The 19253-nt window shown below is 35.7% G+C and overlaps 1 protein-coding gene across 1 annotated transcript in view; it reads left to right on the top strand.

Moving 5' to 3' along the window:
• LOC149790740 (metabotropic glycine receptor-like) overlaps positions 1 to 19253 on the top strand; it is a 120411-nt gene that overhangs the window by 71765 nt on the left and 29393 nt on the right. Inside the window, exons 5-7 of the mRNA XM_089972792.1 lie at positions 12859 to 12968; positions 15210 to 15451; positions 15922 to 16060. Of these exons, the coding sequence (XP_089828918.1) occupies positions 12859 to 12968; positions 15210 to 15451; positions 15922 to 16060 (491 nt within the window). The remainder of the gene's footprint in view (positions 1 to 12858; positions 12969 to 15209; positions 15452 to 15921; positions 16061 to 19253) is intronic.

Raw genomic sequence — 19253 nt, forward strand, 5'->3', positions numbered from 1 at the left:
AAATTTCCAATATAAACTTATACTGTAGGAGAATAGTAAATATATATTTCCTGTTATGTTAAACTATTTTTTCTGCGCAAATAGGAACATATCATTTTTATCCCAATTATTTAGTTTACGACAGACTGGATATTGTGAATTCAATTTCCAATGAAACATATATATATAGAGAGAGAGAGAGAGAGAGAGAGAGAGAGAGAGAGAGAGAGAGAGAGAGAGATTCATCATATACCAAATTAAAGTTTAAGTTGGTACTTGCTACAATATCCTTGTAGCCAGTCTCGTTCACAAGCGTTTTCTTGCATTATAACGCCAGTATTTCTCCTTGAACACCAATCTCGATGACGATTTTAACGACCTTAATTGGATTGCTTGGACGGCTGTTTTCTGAAACTTATTATGGGAGTCGTCTAACACCACTTATCAGTAATTACAAATTGAGACCAGTCTGCTCTCCTTCTGTTAAGCGTTTATGACGATTGAAGAGTCAGAGCGAAGCTCTTGTATGAGCCTATACAATGGCCTCAATGCATAGCTGTCAAGATACCACTTGAAAACTAATCGATGTAAATAAATAGATATAAGCCGGTTGCTTATCAAGGAAATTATAAAGGTTTTGCAAACCATCAGTCAATTTAATAAATGTTTACACCTTATGAGAAATGTCGTCTCTTTAACTTTTCATGTATGTCAGTTTAGCGTTCGTGAGGTACATTAAAGCTAATTTTCCACAGTCTATTTCCCCTCGAACCTACATTATGAACCTAATATAGGTTTGTCAGAACAATTGTTTTAAATGCTATAAAATACAATGTAAATATGATATGGGTTATTTAACTTTCTAACTGATTTTTATGTCACTAGTCAAACATGTACAGTGAGCAATGTTGGTATTTAAACTTGGGAACCTTCGTCTAAAAATCGCTTTGTGGTTTCTTAGTATGTCTAGTAGTCTTGCGAGGGTGCAACAATGTTTAACAGACTGTGCAATTTTATTTTGGACAACGTCACTGGTTTTAACCAGCAAAAAGACTGAACTCGATCATTTGAATAGGTCATGGACTTACGTTGCTTGATAATGACGTATCACGAAAGAAAATCTTAGACTTATTGAAGGAATGTGGTCTTATCATAAATTGTGAAACTATATTTAAAGTATTTTGGTTTTACCGTTATATTCAATTTACCTACTTTTCACGTACTTCTAACAGCTTTACCTTTATATTTGATCTTGGTGTACACTATATTTAAGTTTATTTTGAAAGGTTTAACGTCCTACCTTTTATTTTTGTAATTCTTTATCTTTACATTTTTCGAACTTATTGCATAATCGGCGGCACGTAGCCAGCATTGTGCTTACCTGCCATTAAACCCTGTATATATATGCATTGTCTGTAAAGTTCCTGCAACATTGACGGTGTGACAATTATTAACCTTCACTGACTTTGCTTCTTGAGATATACAAGTCACGTCTCAGTGTTCAAGCGTATATGTGACATCATAACATTCAGATGTATGTGTCACATCATAGCTTTCAGAAAAATGTGTCACATCATAGCTTTCAGAGAAATGTGTCACATTATAGTTTTCAAAGAACTGTGTCACATCACTGAGTTGAGACTTGTCACATCTTTGAGTTGAGACTTGTCACATCATTGAGTTGAGAATTGTCACATCATTGAGTTCAGACTTGTCACATCATTGAGTTGAGATTCGTCACATCACTGAGTCAGACTCGTCACATCATTGAGTTCAGACTCGTCACATCATTGAGCTGAGACTTATCATATCATTGAGTTGAGACTTGTCACATCATTGAATTCAGACTTGTCACATCATGGAGTTCTGACTTGACACATCATTGAGCTGAGACTTGTCAAACCTGTCATATCACTGAGTTCAGATTAGTCACATTAACCATATTTTGCTTACGAGAAAGATAAACTGTACGGTTAAAGACTATGAAATGGAGATAACCAGTAAACCAATTGTATTTGTATACCGGAAAGAGAAGTCTGATATACATACAAACGTTATGGATAATGATTATTAGTTTTAAGTCTTGTATGTGTTCTTAGCCTTTGGGTTTTCTATTTTTCACAACGAAGAAAGTTAGTCTTCTAAACCTATCAGTATTATCTTAAGGGAAAACAACGAAGTTCTATATCGTCAGTTGAAAATAATAGAGTCCTTTTCTTTACACGATGATTCCGTACAGTATCGTTCAGAATTTCAATGAGTTCATACATTGTCGTTCAGAATTTATATGAGTCCGTACAGAGTCGTTCGGAATTTCAGATCGGTTCAAGTCATCATGACGTACGTGGCATAATAACACGTATATGAGAGCTATTGTTGTCTTTTATTTTGATTTTGACGGTTTCATTTGTTTGAAGCCTTCTTTCCGCAATAAAGTATTAGGTCCCACTTCAACCAAACACACCTATTAAAGTGTAATCTTGAATTTAAACATCTGAGTGGTCAGTTTTAAGCCGCAAGCGAATTTGAGTCCGGTCATTGGATTATCGCTTACATTTAAATACATTCAAGGACATAATAGTATCAGAAAAGGAAAAACTGCCCTATTCGTAAATGTTGGATTTATATATGCTTTGAATTGAATAAGTAAAATAGAATAATGTGCAAAATTGCAAAAAGAACCAATAATGTAAATCGCGTAAATCTGCATATGATACAGGGAGTCAAGTAGTTAATTTTTCCGACGGTTAAATGCGGACACCTGTATTACTCAGTAGCGTTTTTCAGTCACATTCCATCTCGGTTCGAAATAACTGGAAATACCTTGTATGGAGCCATTGCATTTTCCATAAAGCTCCAGCAGTCAGTGAATTCCCTATGTATGTCTTATTATTTGTCCGGTATTAGATTCTAGCAAATACGGTAATAACGTATTTTTTCCAGTTGCTAAAAAACTGCAGCAACAAACGTTTAACATTCTTTACGCCAAATCTCAAAAGTCAAACCAATTCACCTACCAGTTGTTCAGTGCAGATTTCCGGGCATTCCTTGACTTGCATATCGTCTGCATCCAACTGCAAAATACTTAGAGCTGGCAGCAACAACGCCGTCAGAAACATATCGCCACAACATTTTCAACAAAACTAGGCAGTTTGAATTTTTAAACGTGACGCATAGTAACTCCACCGTATAGACTCTAATGGTACTATGTACAGGGGTTATGAAATAGCGCATATTCGTACGTGTTCTAACTTATCCTTTTTAACCTTGTTACGCTCTTATAGCATCGGTCTAGTATTTGATCTCTGTGTAATGAATGTAAACGATGTGTTTTGTTCCAAGCACTATCAGAAAAGTAGTCAGGTAACATCCTCAGATTACACAATTGACGCTACGAGTTCGTGAGATTCGCTGATATCACACACCCGCTCGATATGAGACAACTTTTCAGATCAACGTGGTATAACAATTATGCATTTGTATGTGGTAATTAAACTTTGACTGGATATTCCCGAAAATATAACATATGAAAGAATATTTTTATTCAGGTTTTACCTATATCTTTCCAAAAAAGATGTTATGGAACATGAAAATTATATTCCCGATATATGTAGCATTTCGCACAAATATAATATTTGTGAATTTATTGAAAGTGTTTTACAAAGAAAATATTTCCAGGAAAAATACAGTAGAAACAAATTATTAAATAAATACTTCACATAGGCATGAAAACGAGCGCTTTATAAATTTTTTGCGATGCTTCCATGTCCTAGAAAACACTCAGAGAGGTTCATAATTCTATATCAGACTCGATTATATGTCAAACTCCATACGCAGCAAGCTAATTAACAGTTAATTACATCCCTTGCAAACGGTATGATCTCAGTTCCAATAAATCTCATTCAAGTTTATAAACACTGCAGTTATTCTTTCTCAGATATAATAATCCATGCTTTTATTTGCTGTCAAAGCACTGTACGACAAAGAGAAATATTTTGGAAACGTATTATAAATAATTTTGACATTCGTAGTGGTATTTTCCTTCACAATGTATCAGATGAAGAAGTTATTCAACATCTCCTGGGTACTGAACTTCCTAACGGTATCGTCTTTGATGAGTCTGAAATACTAGTAAACTTTATAATTGTCCCAAAATTTTCTCAGTGTCCTCCCTATCTGCAATACTTGGATTGGTTTTTACGGATAAGTTCGATTTTCAAATCATCAATATTTCAAAGACATGTGATCGTAGAAATCATGATAGTCGTGTCTTCATGCACGCTATGTATGACATAATATATAAATTATTACTTATTGTATAAAACTTGTTGTTGTTGTTGTTGTTGTTGTTCTTGGGTTTAACGCCATTTTTCAGGACAAGATAGGCTATACATGGCGGCCAGTATTAATGGTGGAGGAAGAGCCCTGGAAAACCCAGGGAAGAACCACCGACCCACGAGAAGCTACTGGCAGGCTTTCCCACATACCCACGCTAGTCGAGCCTTGGACTCGAACCCACGCAGACAGGGGTGAGACGGCAGTGATCCGGAACGGTGAGCGCTTTAGACCACTCGGCCACTCGGGGCCCCGTATAAAACTTAATAATGATCTGTACAATGACCAAGTATTAGAGGGTTGCGCCGGAGTGCGCGTTACTTAATAAAATGTATATTACTCTCATATAAGAATCCTCACAGGAAAGATGTGCTTCTAAGAAATAAGAGACTCCTCTCTTGTAAATCTCTATTAATTGTGTATAACTAATGCATTATATTTTCCTCTTTATTTGCATCGTTATCTCTGGAGAGAGGAACTACAGATTGATGACGACAAAAGATCTCAAACCAGATACAACTGTTACTCAGAATTTGGTTAAGCCTTAGATAAAAATACAAGTACGCGTATAACGATATACGTACACTACATACAGTAGTTCTAACGTAACATCACGTTATTTTCTTGCTCTATTCCGCGACATGTCTGTCAGTTAAAGTACCTGCGCGGATCGACATATTTTCTAATTGGCACGAGTGGAGTGCTTATTTTACGATCCATGTTTATTTGTTCAAGTCTAAACACAATTACAGGTTGTGTAAACTGTAATCTAGGCACAGTAAAAGTATTTACTGTGAATACTTACAGGTGTAATACCGCGATTAGCTAAATAGACGACGATATGAGCTTCGCGTGTAATAACATGGCCCTATTGCTTACCTTATCTTGTTCTTAATACGTGTTCGTTCTTATTATTCTCGTATAACATGCAGGTAAAAAGCAGGTGAAAATCATCTAGCTCCGAGGGGAAACGTCATTTCTAATGATTCAGTAAACTTTATTATATACTCAGCTCCAGACTTGACAGCAAAGTTGGCAAAGACTCGATATCAAATTGCACTTTGTATGCAGTTTTCCTTGATATTATTACTGTAATATTAGTCGGACATATTCAAACGCCAGTTACATAAACTGAACATCTTCCTCAAAATGCAGCTTTAAGTTAACGGTAAAACAAAACAAAACCATATTAATCCAAATCCGAACGTACGGAAGATCTCAAGCGAAAACCATCATTCTTTGACATCCCTATATACTTGGACTAACTAGCTTGGACTAATTAGCCTTTACTGCATCCTGCCGTGGTACCTATGAAATCATAAAGATTGTTTCTTTGCTTTTTTTTTGTAGATATTATGGCCAGTGAAGACGGCTACACGTATTTAATAGAAACAAGCATTAAAGATAGAAAAATTTAAATGTTATTGAATCCAGTCTCATGGCTATTGCTTAGGATGACAAGCAAATATATTTTATTTCGTCCGGTTCTAGAAAGATCAGTTGCACACACAAAAATCCAGTCATTTCTTTCAATGCAACTATTTTGCAGGATGTGCATTTTACCATATGCTGACTTTTGTTTTATACGTTGTGTCCAAGTTAGTGCATGTCACAAGTAACATTTTTTGTTCTGCTTGAACGAATAACTAATTCCCTGCATCTTGTAAATGTTTTGAAACGCATAAAATATATAGAAAGATTAGTGTTGTGATGCCTAAATGTAACTCCGTTCATGGACTTGAAGATGACTCTCGTACCTAAACATTTCTCGAGGTACACGATGACGGGTTTAAAGTGTGGCCATCAGATGTCCCAAGGCGCACATGTTCCTTGGAGAGTTAATTAGTTGGTTTGGTGTTTAATGGCAAATCGTCAAAGGGTATATAGTCCCGAGTTATTGGAGTAAAGTGCCTTGTCAAGAGAAACATGTATTAACTAGATATGGCTGATATGACTAAGACTGGAACCCGCAACCTTTGACTTACCAGTCCGGAATGCATATCACGGAACCACGTCGGTTTCATCTATAGTCTACGAATTCATGATATTGTCTCCACATGATAAATTTTTAATCTGAAATGGCACATTAGATGTTGTTAAATGGGCACTTATATATATATATATATATATATATATATATATATATATATATATATATATATATATATATATATATATATATATATATATAAAGTAATGCAAAAATAACTTCTTTGCAGCATTGTACAGTTCAAAACCATCATATATTAGTATATTTGTATCCTTTTAGATAATTAGATATAAAAACAACAATAAAGAACCAAAAGAATTATCTGATTGAATACGCTGACAACTTTCAGAAGATGAAAGTGGGCACTGAAGCAGGAGTTATTTAAAACAGATGCCCAGAGCCAGGGATAAATCTATATCGTACTTCTGTTTTCAATCCAAAAGATACATTGCATTTATTTCCTGTCTATACAACGCTAGGGATCGTTTGTATTCATTTGATCCACAGACGCACCTGTTGTGTTATCAAGTTCTGCACAGAAGATTGCCAATTACCAAAATGTCTTGCATGGCCTTGAAACTAGAGTTTCAAAACTTGCAGGTTAAATCATGAGTCACGAGATGCGTCAGTCGAAAGAAATCGTTTCTGTCTTTTAGTTCAATAAAATATCATAAATTGTTAAGTTTAGCATTAGACCCGTTTTCACAATAATTGAAAACACTGATCCCATGCTTCAAAATCTTCTTAATCTGGTGTTGACTGAATTTCTTTGTTCAAAGGGTCTACGTCTTTCTACAAATATTTGTAAAGCTTGTTCCAAGCAAAACATCTTCAATATTTTAATGTTTTTGTCCAAGTTATTAGAAGGCATTATTAATGTTCATATTGTTGTTAAAACAAACAAGGAAAGTTGAAATCAGGCAGTTAACAGCGTTCTATTATGGAGACATACGGTGTGAGGGAAGCATGCTTACATTTTACGTTTCGGATCTTTGTAAACGGGTTTCGAGTGTATAATGATAATGAAGGTGTGGAAGGTTGGCGGGAATAAATATTTATAGGATATTGCATCTGTTTTGTTTACTTGCTACGCGGAAGCCACGGTGGCAAGTTGTTGGTATGTAGGACTAGCGACCTGATTTGGTACGGGTTCGAATCTTGCCCAGACCAGACCGATCTCTCGCCTTGCTGTGTGTCTGGCTGATACAATTTACCTCTATCGTCTCGGCATGATTCAGCCTTTAATGCGTTGATGTTCCGTTAAATGCAACTCGATCAATCAATACTGTCGCTTGGCTAACGGCCTTAAATATTGAACCATTGTATGAATCAGTAAAAATATCGACCATGAGTAGTGTAACTCTAATAGAATCTTTCTAGTATGCGTGCGACATATCATAGTATTGTGCGCTCACTCTGTGTAGATGGCTTTGTCTTGTAGTTTAATATTACTATAGATCGCACTTAATTTCTTAGCACTTATTCGCATATCCAGGATATTAACATAACATTTTGGTGCGCAGCATATTTTTTCTTATCTATCGTTAAGTCTTATTTCTTATACACACACCTGTTGTATAACAAAAGGCCAGTTAATTGATGCAATTAAGTACATAAGACACACTGTAGTGGCTGTTTTATATGCCGTAGAAGCCAAGTTTGCTCATTAACTTCCTCGTGTCGGATTAGGTACTGACTACATGTATATGAATTGTGCGCCATCACGTTAATTGTGCTTACGCGAAGGAGGTTTAGCAAAGAGGGGACATTGGAACTAAAGCAGTAAGTAATATCATGAACTTTCCAAAATTTAGAAACATGGAGTTGCAAGAATGACTGTTAAAGATCCTCGTGTGACTTATTAACTTTAGTAGTCAGTAATATAAAAATGTGTTTGATTTTAGTACTACATTACGACCGCGTTATAACGGATATCAGTTCGTGGACTGTTTGTTGTTGTAGGGTTTAACGCCATTTTTCAGCAACCGATAGGCTGGCAATACATGGCGACCAGTATTAATGGTGGAGGAAGAAGCCAAGAAAACCTCTCAAAGAACCACCGACCCACGAGAAGCTGCTGGCAAGCTTTCTCACATATCCACATTGGCCGAACCCTAAACTCGAACCCACGTCGACAGAGGTGAGATGGCAGTCATCCGTAACGGAGAGCGCTTTAGACTATTCGGCCACTCGGGGCCCCTGGCCTGTTTGTATATTGTATGTAATTTATAATCATTTAATAGATTTAAAATATAATGCAATATCTAATTCATTCTGGTCCCACAGTTAGTTCCAGTATATTATGAGATTGTTTATTATATTCTGCAACTGTTTATCAATAAAGAAAAAGCATTAAATCAGTTATTTCCAGCTGTAACGCCACCGACCTTTTCGTTATATTAGTCGCAAATCTGTCAATTACAAAACTGTTTAGTACTTCCTTTAGGTGTCTCTGTGTAGCACTGTCATTTTCAGCCATTATGTGTGACATGTGGGGAGCGACACGGTGAGAGACTGCGAGTTCTGTGGTTGTGCATTTTGCTTGTGTGCATTTCAGAGATGCTTTATTTGAAAGAGTTTTATCCGTCTTGTTTTAGCATTATTTTGAATTGTGTTTCAACATTTTGTAATAAACCGATTTTCATGTCATTGAGTATACTTGTATGTTGGAATGCATTAATAAAACAGATAATGGGGTGAGGGTAGGTGTAATTAGAATTGTAATACAATATATGCCTATTTATGCAGTGCAGTTTTTTAAAAGGATTCTTGGTCAAGATATTTTTGCTGGAAATAATTATTACATATATAATGCAATATATAATGCAATACAAAGGAAATAATAATGTTTAAAATCATTCAACACACGTTTAGTTTCAACCCATATATTTCCTATATGACACATCCCGAAGAGATAGAATATTAGAAACATTTAGACACGTACCAGATACGTTTGGCTATCACATCGTAGCTAGCAAGATATTTTTTTCTAAACAACATAAATAGAAATGGCAAAACTGTAAAATTCGGAAAATTGCATTGCATAAATAGGTGTCTACTTCATTATCAGTCTAATCCCATCCACCCACCCTAACCCGATTATCAGTATAATCCTAGCCACCCACCCAAACCCCATTATCAGTATAATCCCATCCACCCACCCCAACCCCATTATCAGTCTAATCCCATTCACCCACCACAACCCCATTATCAGTCTAATCCCATTCACCCACCCCAACCCCATTATCAGTCTAATCCCATTCACCCACCACAACCCGATAATCGGTCTAATCCCATCCACCCACCCCAACTCGATTATCAGTCTAATCCCATCCACCTACCCCAACCCCACTATCAGGCTAATCCCATCCACCCAACCCAACCCCATTATCAGTATAATCCCATCCACCCACCTCAACCTCATTATGGGTCTAATCCCATCCACCTACCCCAACCCCATTATCAGTCTAATACCATCCACCCACCCCAACCCCATTATCAGTATAATACCATCCACCCACCCAAACCCCACTATCAGTCTAATCCCATCCACCCACCCAAACCCCATTATCAGTATAATCCCATCCACCCACCTCAACCCCATTATCAGCATAATCCCATCCACCTACCCCAACCCCATTGTCAGTCTAATCCCATCCACCCACCCCAACCCATTATCAGTATAATCCAATCCACCCACATCAACCCCATTATCAGTATAATCCCATCCACCCACCTCAATCCCACTATCAGTCAAATCCCATCCACCCACCCAACCCATTATCAGTATAATCCCATCCACCCACCTCAACCCCATTATCAGTATAATCCCATCCACCCACCTCAACCCCATTATCAGTATAATCCCATCCACCACCACCCAACCCCATTATCAGTATAATCCCATCCACTACCCCCAACCCCATTATCAGTAAAATCCCATCCACCCACCTCAACCCCATTATCTGTTCTATTATTGCATTTTAAAATACAAGTATGCTACGTGACAAGAAATACATAATATTCGAAAATGTTGATACTTAATGTGCAATCAATGTAAAACACCATCCACAAATTTTTCATTTAAATAAAGCATCTTCGACATAAGTAAAACATAACCAAACAATCGCACAATATCTCACTAACTCACGCATATTGGCCTAAAATGACAGCACTGCATAGTTACACTTTAAACAAACATTCATTATTTCATTAACTGATATAATTTTGACTAATGCAATGAAAACGCCGATGGCAAAACAAGGTGGGAATAACGCTCACCAATTAATATGTACTTTAGAGAGAGTGACGTATGTAAGGTGAAGTAGTTTGCATTTAAAACATGCACAGTGGTGAGAATGTTGGCATACCTCTATGTTACAGTAATGTAATGTGGATGATATTTCTTTGGATATTGTACTTTTGGAAATTTTACATGATTTAAGCACACTGCTAACTAAAATGACTGCTCCCTTGTGTTAAAAAACCAGCCTGAATTAGTCTAAAGTGCACTATACATAGCAGCTATTAAAATAGGGAAAATGAATTTTGCCAGACTAGACAATACCAGCTTCTGAAAGTGCAATGAATGAATTACCAAATATATAAAATGTAAAAAAAGTTATTAGTATAATCCCATCCACCCACCCCAACCCATTATCAATATAATCCCATCCACCCACCTCAACCCCATTATCAGTATAATCCCATCCACCCACCTCAACCCCATTATCAGTATAATCCCATCCACCACCACCCAACCCCATTATCAGTATAATCCCATCCACTACCCCCAACCCCATTATCAGTAAAATCCCATCCACCCACCTCAACCCCATTATCTGTTATATTATTACATTTTAAAATACAAGTATGCTGCATGACAAGAAAGACATAATATTCGAAAATGTTGATACTTAATGTGCAATCAATGTAAAACACCATCCACAAATTTTTCATTTAAATAAAGCATCTTCGACATAAGTAAAACATAACCAAACAATCGCACAATATCTCACTAACTCACGCATATTGGCCTAAAATGACAGCACTGCATAGTTACACTTTAAACAAACATTCATTATTTCATTAATTGATATAATTTTGACTAATGAAATGAAAACGCCGATGGCAAAACAAGATGGGAATAACGGATTTAATGATGTTTCTTTATTGCCAACGTATTTTTGTATTACTTTCGCCACCTTGAATTTCACCACTGGTATCGGCTAGTCAACAGTGCTGGCCCTGCCTCGTCTGCAGACTACCATGAGGGGCCGGTGTCCCTGGTATTTAAATTAGTAGTAATATAACTCTACCAGTCTATCTTATGAATGAATACAGTATGCATGTGATTTTTATTTAAGTCCGAAATAGTATCACTGTCCCAGTGTGACGTATGAATGAATACATTATGTGAAATTTCTGTTTAAATCAGCGCTGATATCACTCTACCAGTCGGACGTATGACTGGGTACACGGTACGAAGTTTCTATTTATGTAAGTAATAAATATCACTGTACCAGTCTGATAAAAAAACGAGTACATAGAGTACATGATTTCTACTTAAGTCAATAGTAATTCGACTTTACCACACACAATTTTGCGTTCTGTGCGGAATTTACATGTAAAATAACGGATTGAACTTAATTAATGTCCAAAGCATTTTAATGATTGCAAGTACTTGTATGCATGTGTCATACGTACTCGTCTGAAAGTGGAAAAAGTACTCGTCAGAAAGTGTCACAATTTTAAACGAAGAATCTAATAGACATTGACAAAGGTTAAATGAAGGGCATAATTTGTTGAGCTATTAGACCGAAAGAGATTTAGCCGTTGCTTGCGGTCGTTTATATGCCTTTGATGGAAGCATGGGGTCTTATTTTCATCCTTTCGCCCAATATTTCCATTTTTTGGTTTATAGCGACCACGAAATCCACGAATATTGGTATCTAATGTGTTAGAGTGGTTGCATATGATTAAGATAGTGTTTTATAATCATTGATCTTACATTTTAATATTTTACCAAAGCCCAACATTAAATACCATGGTACCGGTCAAACAATATTTCTCACTTGTTCGGTACTTTTCCTAAGTAGGGAATTCTACATCTGGAGAGATGATGGCTGATTGTTGATACATGCGCTGTTCACAACTTTAAACGATCTCTGTGTTGCAGAGTTTATCATGTTTCATTTTCTGTATAGTTTATTCAGTGTTATTGTTTTTTACATCTTTAAAACTACAGGATTTTGTAAATGAGAGATGTTCTTTAATTACTTGGTAATTGTAAAATTATAAAGAATTTTAATTAAATCTCACGGAAATATGATGGATGGGAAATAAACCTTTCTCCCAGTACTTTGTCAGGATAGGAAAATCTAAGCAAGTTGTACCAGGAACTCGGTATGCCTCGTATCCCACACAAATCCTATCCTCCTGCTTAGAGTTCCATATCTTGCCCAGAATCACGCTAAGATTGTTTGAATTCCCACAACTGTGTAATATATGTTTAGTTCTATTGTTAGTTTATTTAATTTTGTGTTATTTTTTAGGTTGTCATCCAATATTTTGAACCTTCAACAACGACCTGCCTCATAGTTCCGTGGCTGAGAGAAGTGGGGTTTTCTATACTATATGGGGCTCTAACCTTAAAAATATACAGGTTTGTTTACTGCTATACTAACACCGTTAATATTACTACAATAACTACTACACTACTACTAACTACACTAATACTATTAGTAATCGCACAACGAACGACTGCTGTTGTTGCTGCTGATACCGCTGATACCACTTATGTTACTACTACTAATATTATTACTACTACTACTACCGGTACTAGTACTACTGCTACTACAACCGCTCCGGTGGCCTAGTGGTTAGAGCGTCCGCCTCGGATGCGGGAGGTCGTGGGTTCGAACCCCGGCCAAGTCATGCCAATGACTTACAAAATGGTACTAACAGATGCCTCGCTTGGCGCTCAGCATCAAGAGTTTAGTGTTAGGACTGGTCGGCCTGGTTTCAGGATAATGTGACTGGGTGGGACATCATGCTACATGTCTGCGGCATGATGCCCCAGTGCTAGACATCACTATAAACTGCCACACTGCAGACGTCGTAGCGATTATACTGAAAAATTGTTAAAGCTACGTTAAAAATCCAAGTCACACACACACACACACACACACACACACACACACACACACACTGCTGCTACTACTACTTAAACAACTACTACTATAACTATTGTTTCTACTACAGCTACTAATATTACTGCCACTAGTCGCTACGGAAACTAATGCTATTCGTGCTCCCAGTACTGCTACTATTAAAACAATTCTCACGTAACACGAGCTACTACTACTACTATCAATTATCCATGTGCAGATTTCCTTCCCAAACACATGTTTTACCGTTTAAGATGGGGTTTAACTGACGCGTGTCACGTGCTTCTGTGCTCGTGAGACCAAAGATAACTAACATTCTTATCTTCCTAAAAGTAGTGAAATCTCAGTACTTTGTTCCCATGATACTTCGCGCCCGTTAAGTCTGATTCCCCGCATGGTATACTTTTTGCCACGTAATTCTGATTAGCGACTAAACTAATCGATAAGTACATATTTTACAAGTTACTGGCCCATGATATTGGTTTGCTAACTTTAGGCCGGGCACCAGCGAACGATGGGGTTCAAACTCAGATTTCTCAGTTATGAGAGTCAAGGTAAGACCTCTATTTTACAGACATACTCTGTGTGTATTCGTGCATGCCGTGAAGCCAGATGCAGTCCGCAATGACCATGACGTTTTGCACGGCATCCCGCCCCGGTAGATCAGGCTCAGTTAGCATCATTAACTCTGATCCACCAGCACATTATGCTACTTCAAATCTGTGTCTGTGACGTTAGCAGTTGAAAGTACAATATGCCTTAGCATGCCGAGTATTATTGATGATGTTGCACTGAGCCAAGCGTATGACGGTGCTCATGAAATCTGTCTTTCTACTGATGCATTCAGACGTTGTGGCATATAATTACTTTCATTCTGTTCTTTGATCTTGGAAGATCCTCCCTGATCTAAATATGAAAATGGCTCTTTACTGCCTCCACAGACTTAGAGAATATCAGAAGTTAGAGTGTCAAATGTCAAAAGGCTGCTTTTAATCTTTAGGCAAACGCTGAGTCTTTTATGATGTACACGAGGTTCCAAGGTTAGCCAAAGACGGTATAACTTGTTCAATTATTTACGGTGTATACTCGCCTATAAGACGAGTCAACCTACAAACTGAGCAGACCCGGACCTGTCGTGTGACTTTAGGTCAAGGCTAAGTGGGTGGGAAGCGAGACATGGAAGTCGCTGATCCGATGGAGGTTATGCTGAAGCCAACAGTTTGTTTAGGTTTTGGTTAAATTACTTCTTTTGCATATGTTCCCGACTGTAGTTATATAAGGCGAGGGAAGATAATATGTAAAGATATGGAGCATACATTCCTCCAGGATTATTGAGCACCTGCACGTGTTTGCTAAATTTAGGTGAACTACGTGACCATAAATCAGAGGGTATTTGCAGCATTATATATATTTTTTTTACTAAGTTGTGAAAACTGTACTTTGGCATATGACCTGATGTATACTTCGCAGGTTTGTAATGATATTTCAAATTACTACACCAGAAGCGAATGTAACTTCCGGCATTGTTTTATATATAAATGATAAAGTTATAAATGAAACCGTTTTTTTTTTTTTTTTGTACATCTTTAAAATTCTATCTATGTATTAGATCCCAAAGTAATATGTTATGCCACATCTGATACAGTCATGAACCTTTAATTTTATAATTTCCCTAACGATTCGAAATAATTATAATGTACAGTGGCTATGACCTGCTTTCATTTTTACCTCCACAGACTACTTGCTGATTTCCAATCTAGAAAAGCCCATAGAGTGCACGTCAGGGATAAAGATTTATTAAAATACCTCCTTTGCATCGTTGCTGTGGTAACGGGCTACATGGCAGCATGGACCGCAGTAAATTTAGATCACGTGAGAGATGGAAAGTCTATTGTGGATATTGGACAAACCTATGGGGATGAAGGATTTAAATATTTTATTTGCAAAGCCGGATGGTGGGATTATTCAACAGAAGTTGGTAAGTATGTTTCCCTCCTTTTGGTATATATCATTCGGATTTAGAACATATATTTTTTGCAAGGTGATTTAGCAGAAAATCATCAAGAAGAAAAAAAATATTTATTTTCCACACTTAGAAATATCAATAGCTTACAGATTCTGGAAATTTTGACAGGTGCGTGTTCCAGTGAGAAATATTACCTTACCTTTTGATTAGGTATTTTTATTTATTTATAAGTAATGTACAAAAGCGCTTACGCTGGACGGTTATCTTTTATCTGTTTTATTCTGCTCTTTTAATCAAGTTATAGATATTATAAGAATCGCTTTTAAGACAGTTTTACATTTTATGCGAATCGCTTTAAATAAGTAAACCTTTTACACGAATCGTTTATAATCGCCTTTACTGTAGTTATACAGTTAAGAAAATATAGTGTCTATATATGGTAAAATTTCACAAGAGGACCCAATTTCTTTATTCTTTTTCAGCCGAGTTGTTATTTCTTTGTTTTGGAATCCATATGTGTTACCGCGTGAGGGCAGCACCGTCAGATTTTTCTGAGGGCACTTATGTCTCTGCTGCTATCTGCATTGAGTGCTCTGTCTCGACAGTATTTTATATATTAAGGTAACAGTTCCAAGTTTAAGTATTTTATATACTAAGGTAACAATTCCAAGTTTAAGCATTTTATATATTAAGGTAACAATTCCAAGTTTAAGTATTTTATATATTAATGTAAAAATTCCAAGTTTAAGTATTTTATATATTAAGGTAACAATTCCAAGTTTAAGTATTTTATATACTAATGTAACAATTCCAAGTTTAAGCATTTTATATATTAAGGTAACAATTCCAAGTTTAAGTATTTTATATATTAATGTAAAAATTCCAAGTTTAAGTATTTTATATATTAAGGTAACAATTCCAAGTTTAAGTATTTTATATATTACGGTAACAATTCCAAGTTTAAGTATTTGATATATTAATGTAAAAATTCCATGTTTAAGTATCTTATATATTAAGTCAAAAATTCCATGTTTAAATATTTTATATATTAATGTAATAATTTCAAGTTTAAGTATTTTATATATTAAGTTAAAAATTCCATGTTTAAGTATTTTATATATTAAGGTAACAATTTCATGTTTAAGTATTTTATATATTAATGTAAAAATTCCGTGTTTAAGTATTTTATATATTAAGGTAAAAATTATATGTGTAAGTATTTTATATCTTAAGGTAACAATTCCAAGTTTAAGGTATGACTCATTTTGATTTAGGTTAAGTATTGAACTACCGTATTGCAAACATCGAATTTAGTGCTGTAGCCAGTGTCGTATAATAATAATAGAAAATACATTTCAACCCAAAAATTCACATATGTCTTTTACTCGTGAACGATAAAGAAATAATAATGTTGTGGAATAAGAAGGTCTTAATGGTGTTATGCACTTTATTGTTTGATTTCGACTTTTGTTCTCTGACTCATGCTGCCACTGCATTCACAGAACCAACGTGTGAAGCTTTTCGAATCGTTTTGCTATTCATTTAAATATATACAAATTTATTTATACCAGTTTAGATCTCTTGACCTTAGATTCAATATCAATATTTTCTGTTCTAAATATGTCGGTGTTAAGGAATACAGAAAATAGAAAATATGTGTGTGTAAAGGAAGAATACGAATAAGTGTCTTGCATAATTGCATGTTCGATGCGAGTACTTATTTGCTGTTATGTTATGAGAGGAGCATCCACAAAAGAGTTGCTCAAGTATTAATAAACATCAAAGAAAACAATTAAATCGTAATAGTTCCATTGACAATAATCGCATCTGTCCAAAATCAAGAGGGATAATTTAAAACTGTACGAGTGAGGTTTAGATATGTTTTGGTAGCAGCTTTAGTTTTAAAAAACTTCAGATGCGGAATTATATTAGGACGAAGACGTGGGAAAGATTACTATATAAAACAGATGGTATTTTGTGTTCGCCATATATTTAAATATATTATAATATACTTCGATGGGTTCCTGGATTATATGGCAAAATGCAATTACGTTTGGCAAATATAGGGTTCTTCTGAGCAAATTACTCGTATTTTATTGTGAATTTTATCCTAGATATGAACCGGTCCAAAGTCGGTAGTCTTTCATTTGAATAGATGATTACTCACTATTTATCACAAGAGCTTCTCTGAGGGGGAGGGGGAGCCGGCACCCCAGCCCCACCAAAACAAAATGAGCGCGACACAACACGAACTTTTCCTAAAGTAAGATTTCTTAGCAGCAAAATCTTTCAAATTAAACCCTGGAAACGCACCAGGGTCGCAATATGATATATTTCTTACTTATCTGTTTATGCATATGCCACCACCCACCATCACCGTGTTTCTGTAGCCACCGCTGTATCATTATAACTTCTTTAGTTTCGGTGAAGGACACAATTTTTAAAAAAGTGTCGTTTCTGCATTTAAAGAAACCTTTTTTATTTAAGAAATGCACCGTATCATTGATTCACATGTGTTTCTAAACATTATTTCAACAAATCGAAACCTTTCAAAAAATGAAAATATTAACACGGGACTGGAAAATGTGTTTAAACCGAATGTTTTCGCCTACAGGAAACTGTGTCTTAACCCGTATTTTAATGAAATGAATAGTTGTACTGATTCTTGTATTGATTGTCTAATATTATAAAGGATGTGAAATGAGACACGATTACACAACGACCTGATTCCAAATGAACTCATAAAGACTAAAGAAAAAAACAACAAATAACTGACATTCACTCAAATATGATTACGTATAATGCCAGAGAACTATTCCCTGTAATACGTCCCAGGTAAACGTGGGAAACGGGCTGGAGCTGGGTTAGGAGAGGAATCAGTGAGTTTAATCTTCTAACCTACGATCCATGAACCAGTTTGTTGCATAATAAAAAGACAATTTTCTTTTCGTGCTTTAATGCCGTATATAACTCATGTTTGTGTACTTCGAGCTTCGCCACTCGCTCAGATATCATGTTTTATATCACACGATGAAGTATATCCTGTATTAATCTAGTAAATATCCCGCGATGAAGTATATCCTGTATTAATCTAGCAAATATTCCACGATGAAGTATATCCTGTATTAATCTAGTAAATATCCCACAATGAAGTATATCCTGTATTAATCTAGTAAATATCACACGATGAAGCATATCCTGTATTAATCTAGTAAAGGAAAATAACTTCCATTTCATTAAGATTCCATATTGATAAAAACGTATGCAAAAATGTGTCCGAATTTATATACTTCAACTAAGTTATAAGCAATATAGTTACCCTCTTGTGTTTGTTCGTTTGATTGTTTATTTTCCTTTTCTAACTGTTTACGTAAATCCGGTGTAACATCTAATTTATGCTCTTGTAAGTCTAAATTTCCGTTTCCGTGCCGTCGATAAATCTTTTTTATATTTGTGAACTTTTATTGTAAATTTCAATGTTCTTCTGCATTTATATTTAAATGTATCATTGTCAGTAATTTCTGCTGCGTGAGAAGGTACCGTGTTAGATCAACTAACAGACAATCCACACAGCGTGTGTACATTGTGTCTTGTTTTTTATTCCTTTTATTTCTATTGCCGCTGTCACATTTTTGTTTATTTGACGTGTTAAGTTTAATTAACTTGAAATTGAACTATCATAGAGTGTTAGCTTTACCGCATGATAAGAAAGCAATGTTTACATTCAGTTAATGAATGGTCATCTAGATAGAGGCTATTTGCGATCACTCAATGTAGGTCATTTAAAAAGAGGCTATTTACAACCATTAAAATT

The sequence above is a fragment of the Sinohyriopsis cumingii genome, chromosome 10 (assembly GCF_028554795.1).
Source record: "Sinohyriopsis cumingii isolate HCF-2022 chromosome 10, ASM2855479v2, whole genome shotgun sequence".
Lineage (NCBI taxonomy): Eukaryota > Metazoa > Mollusca > Bivalvia > Unionida > Unionidae > Sinohyriopsis > Sinohyriopsis cumingii.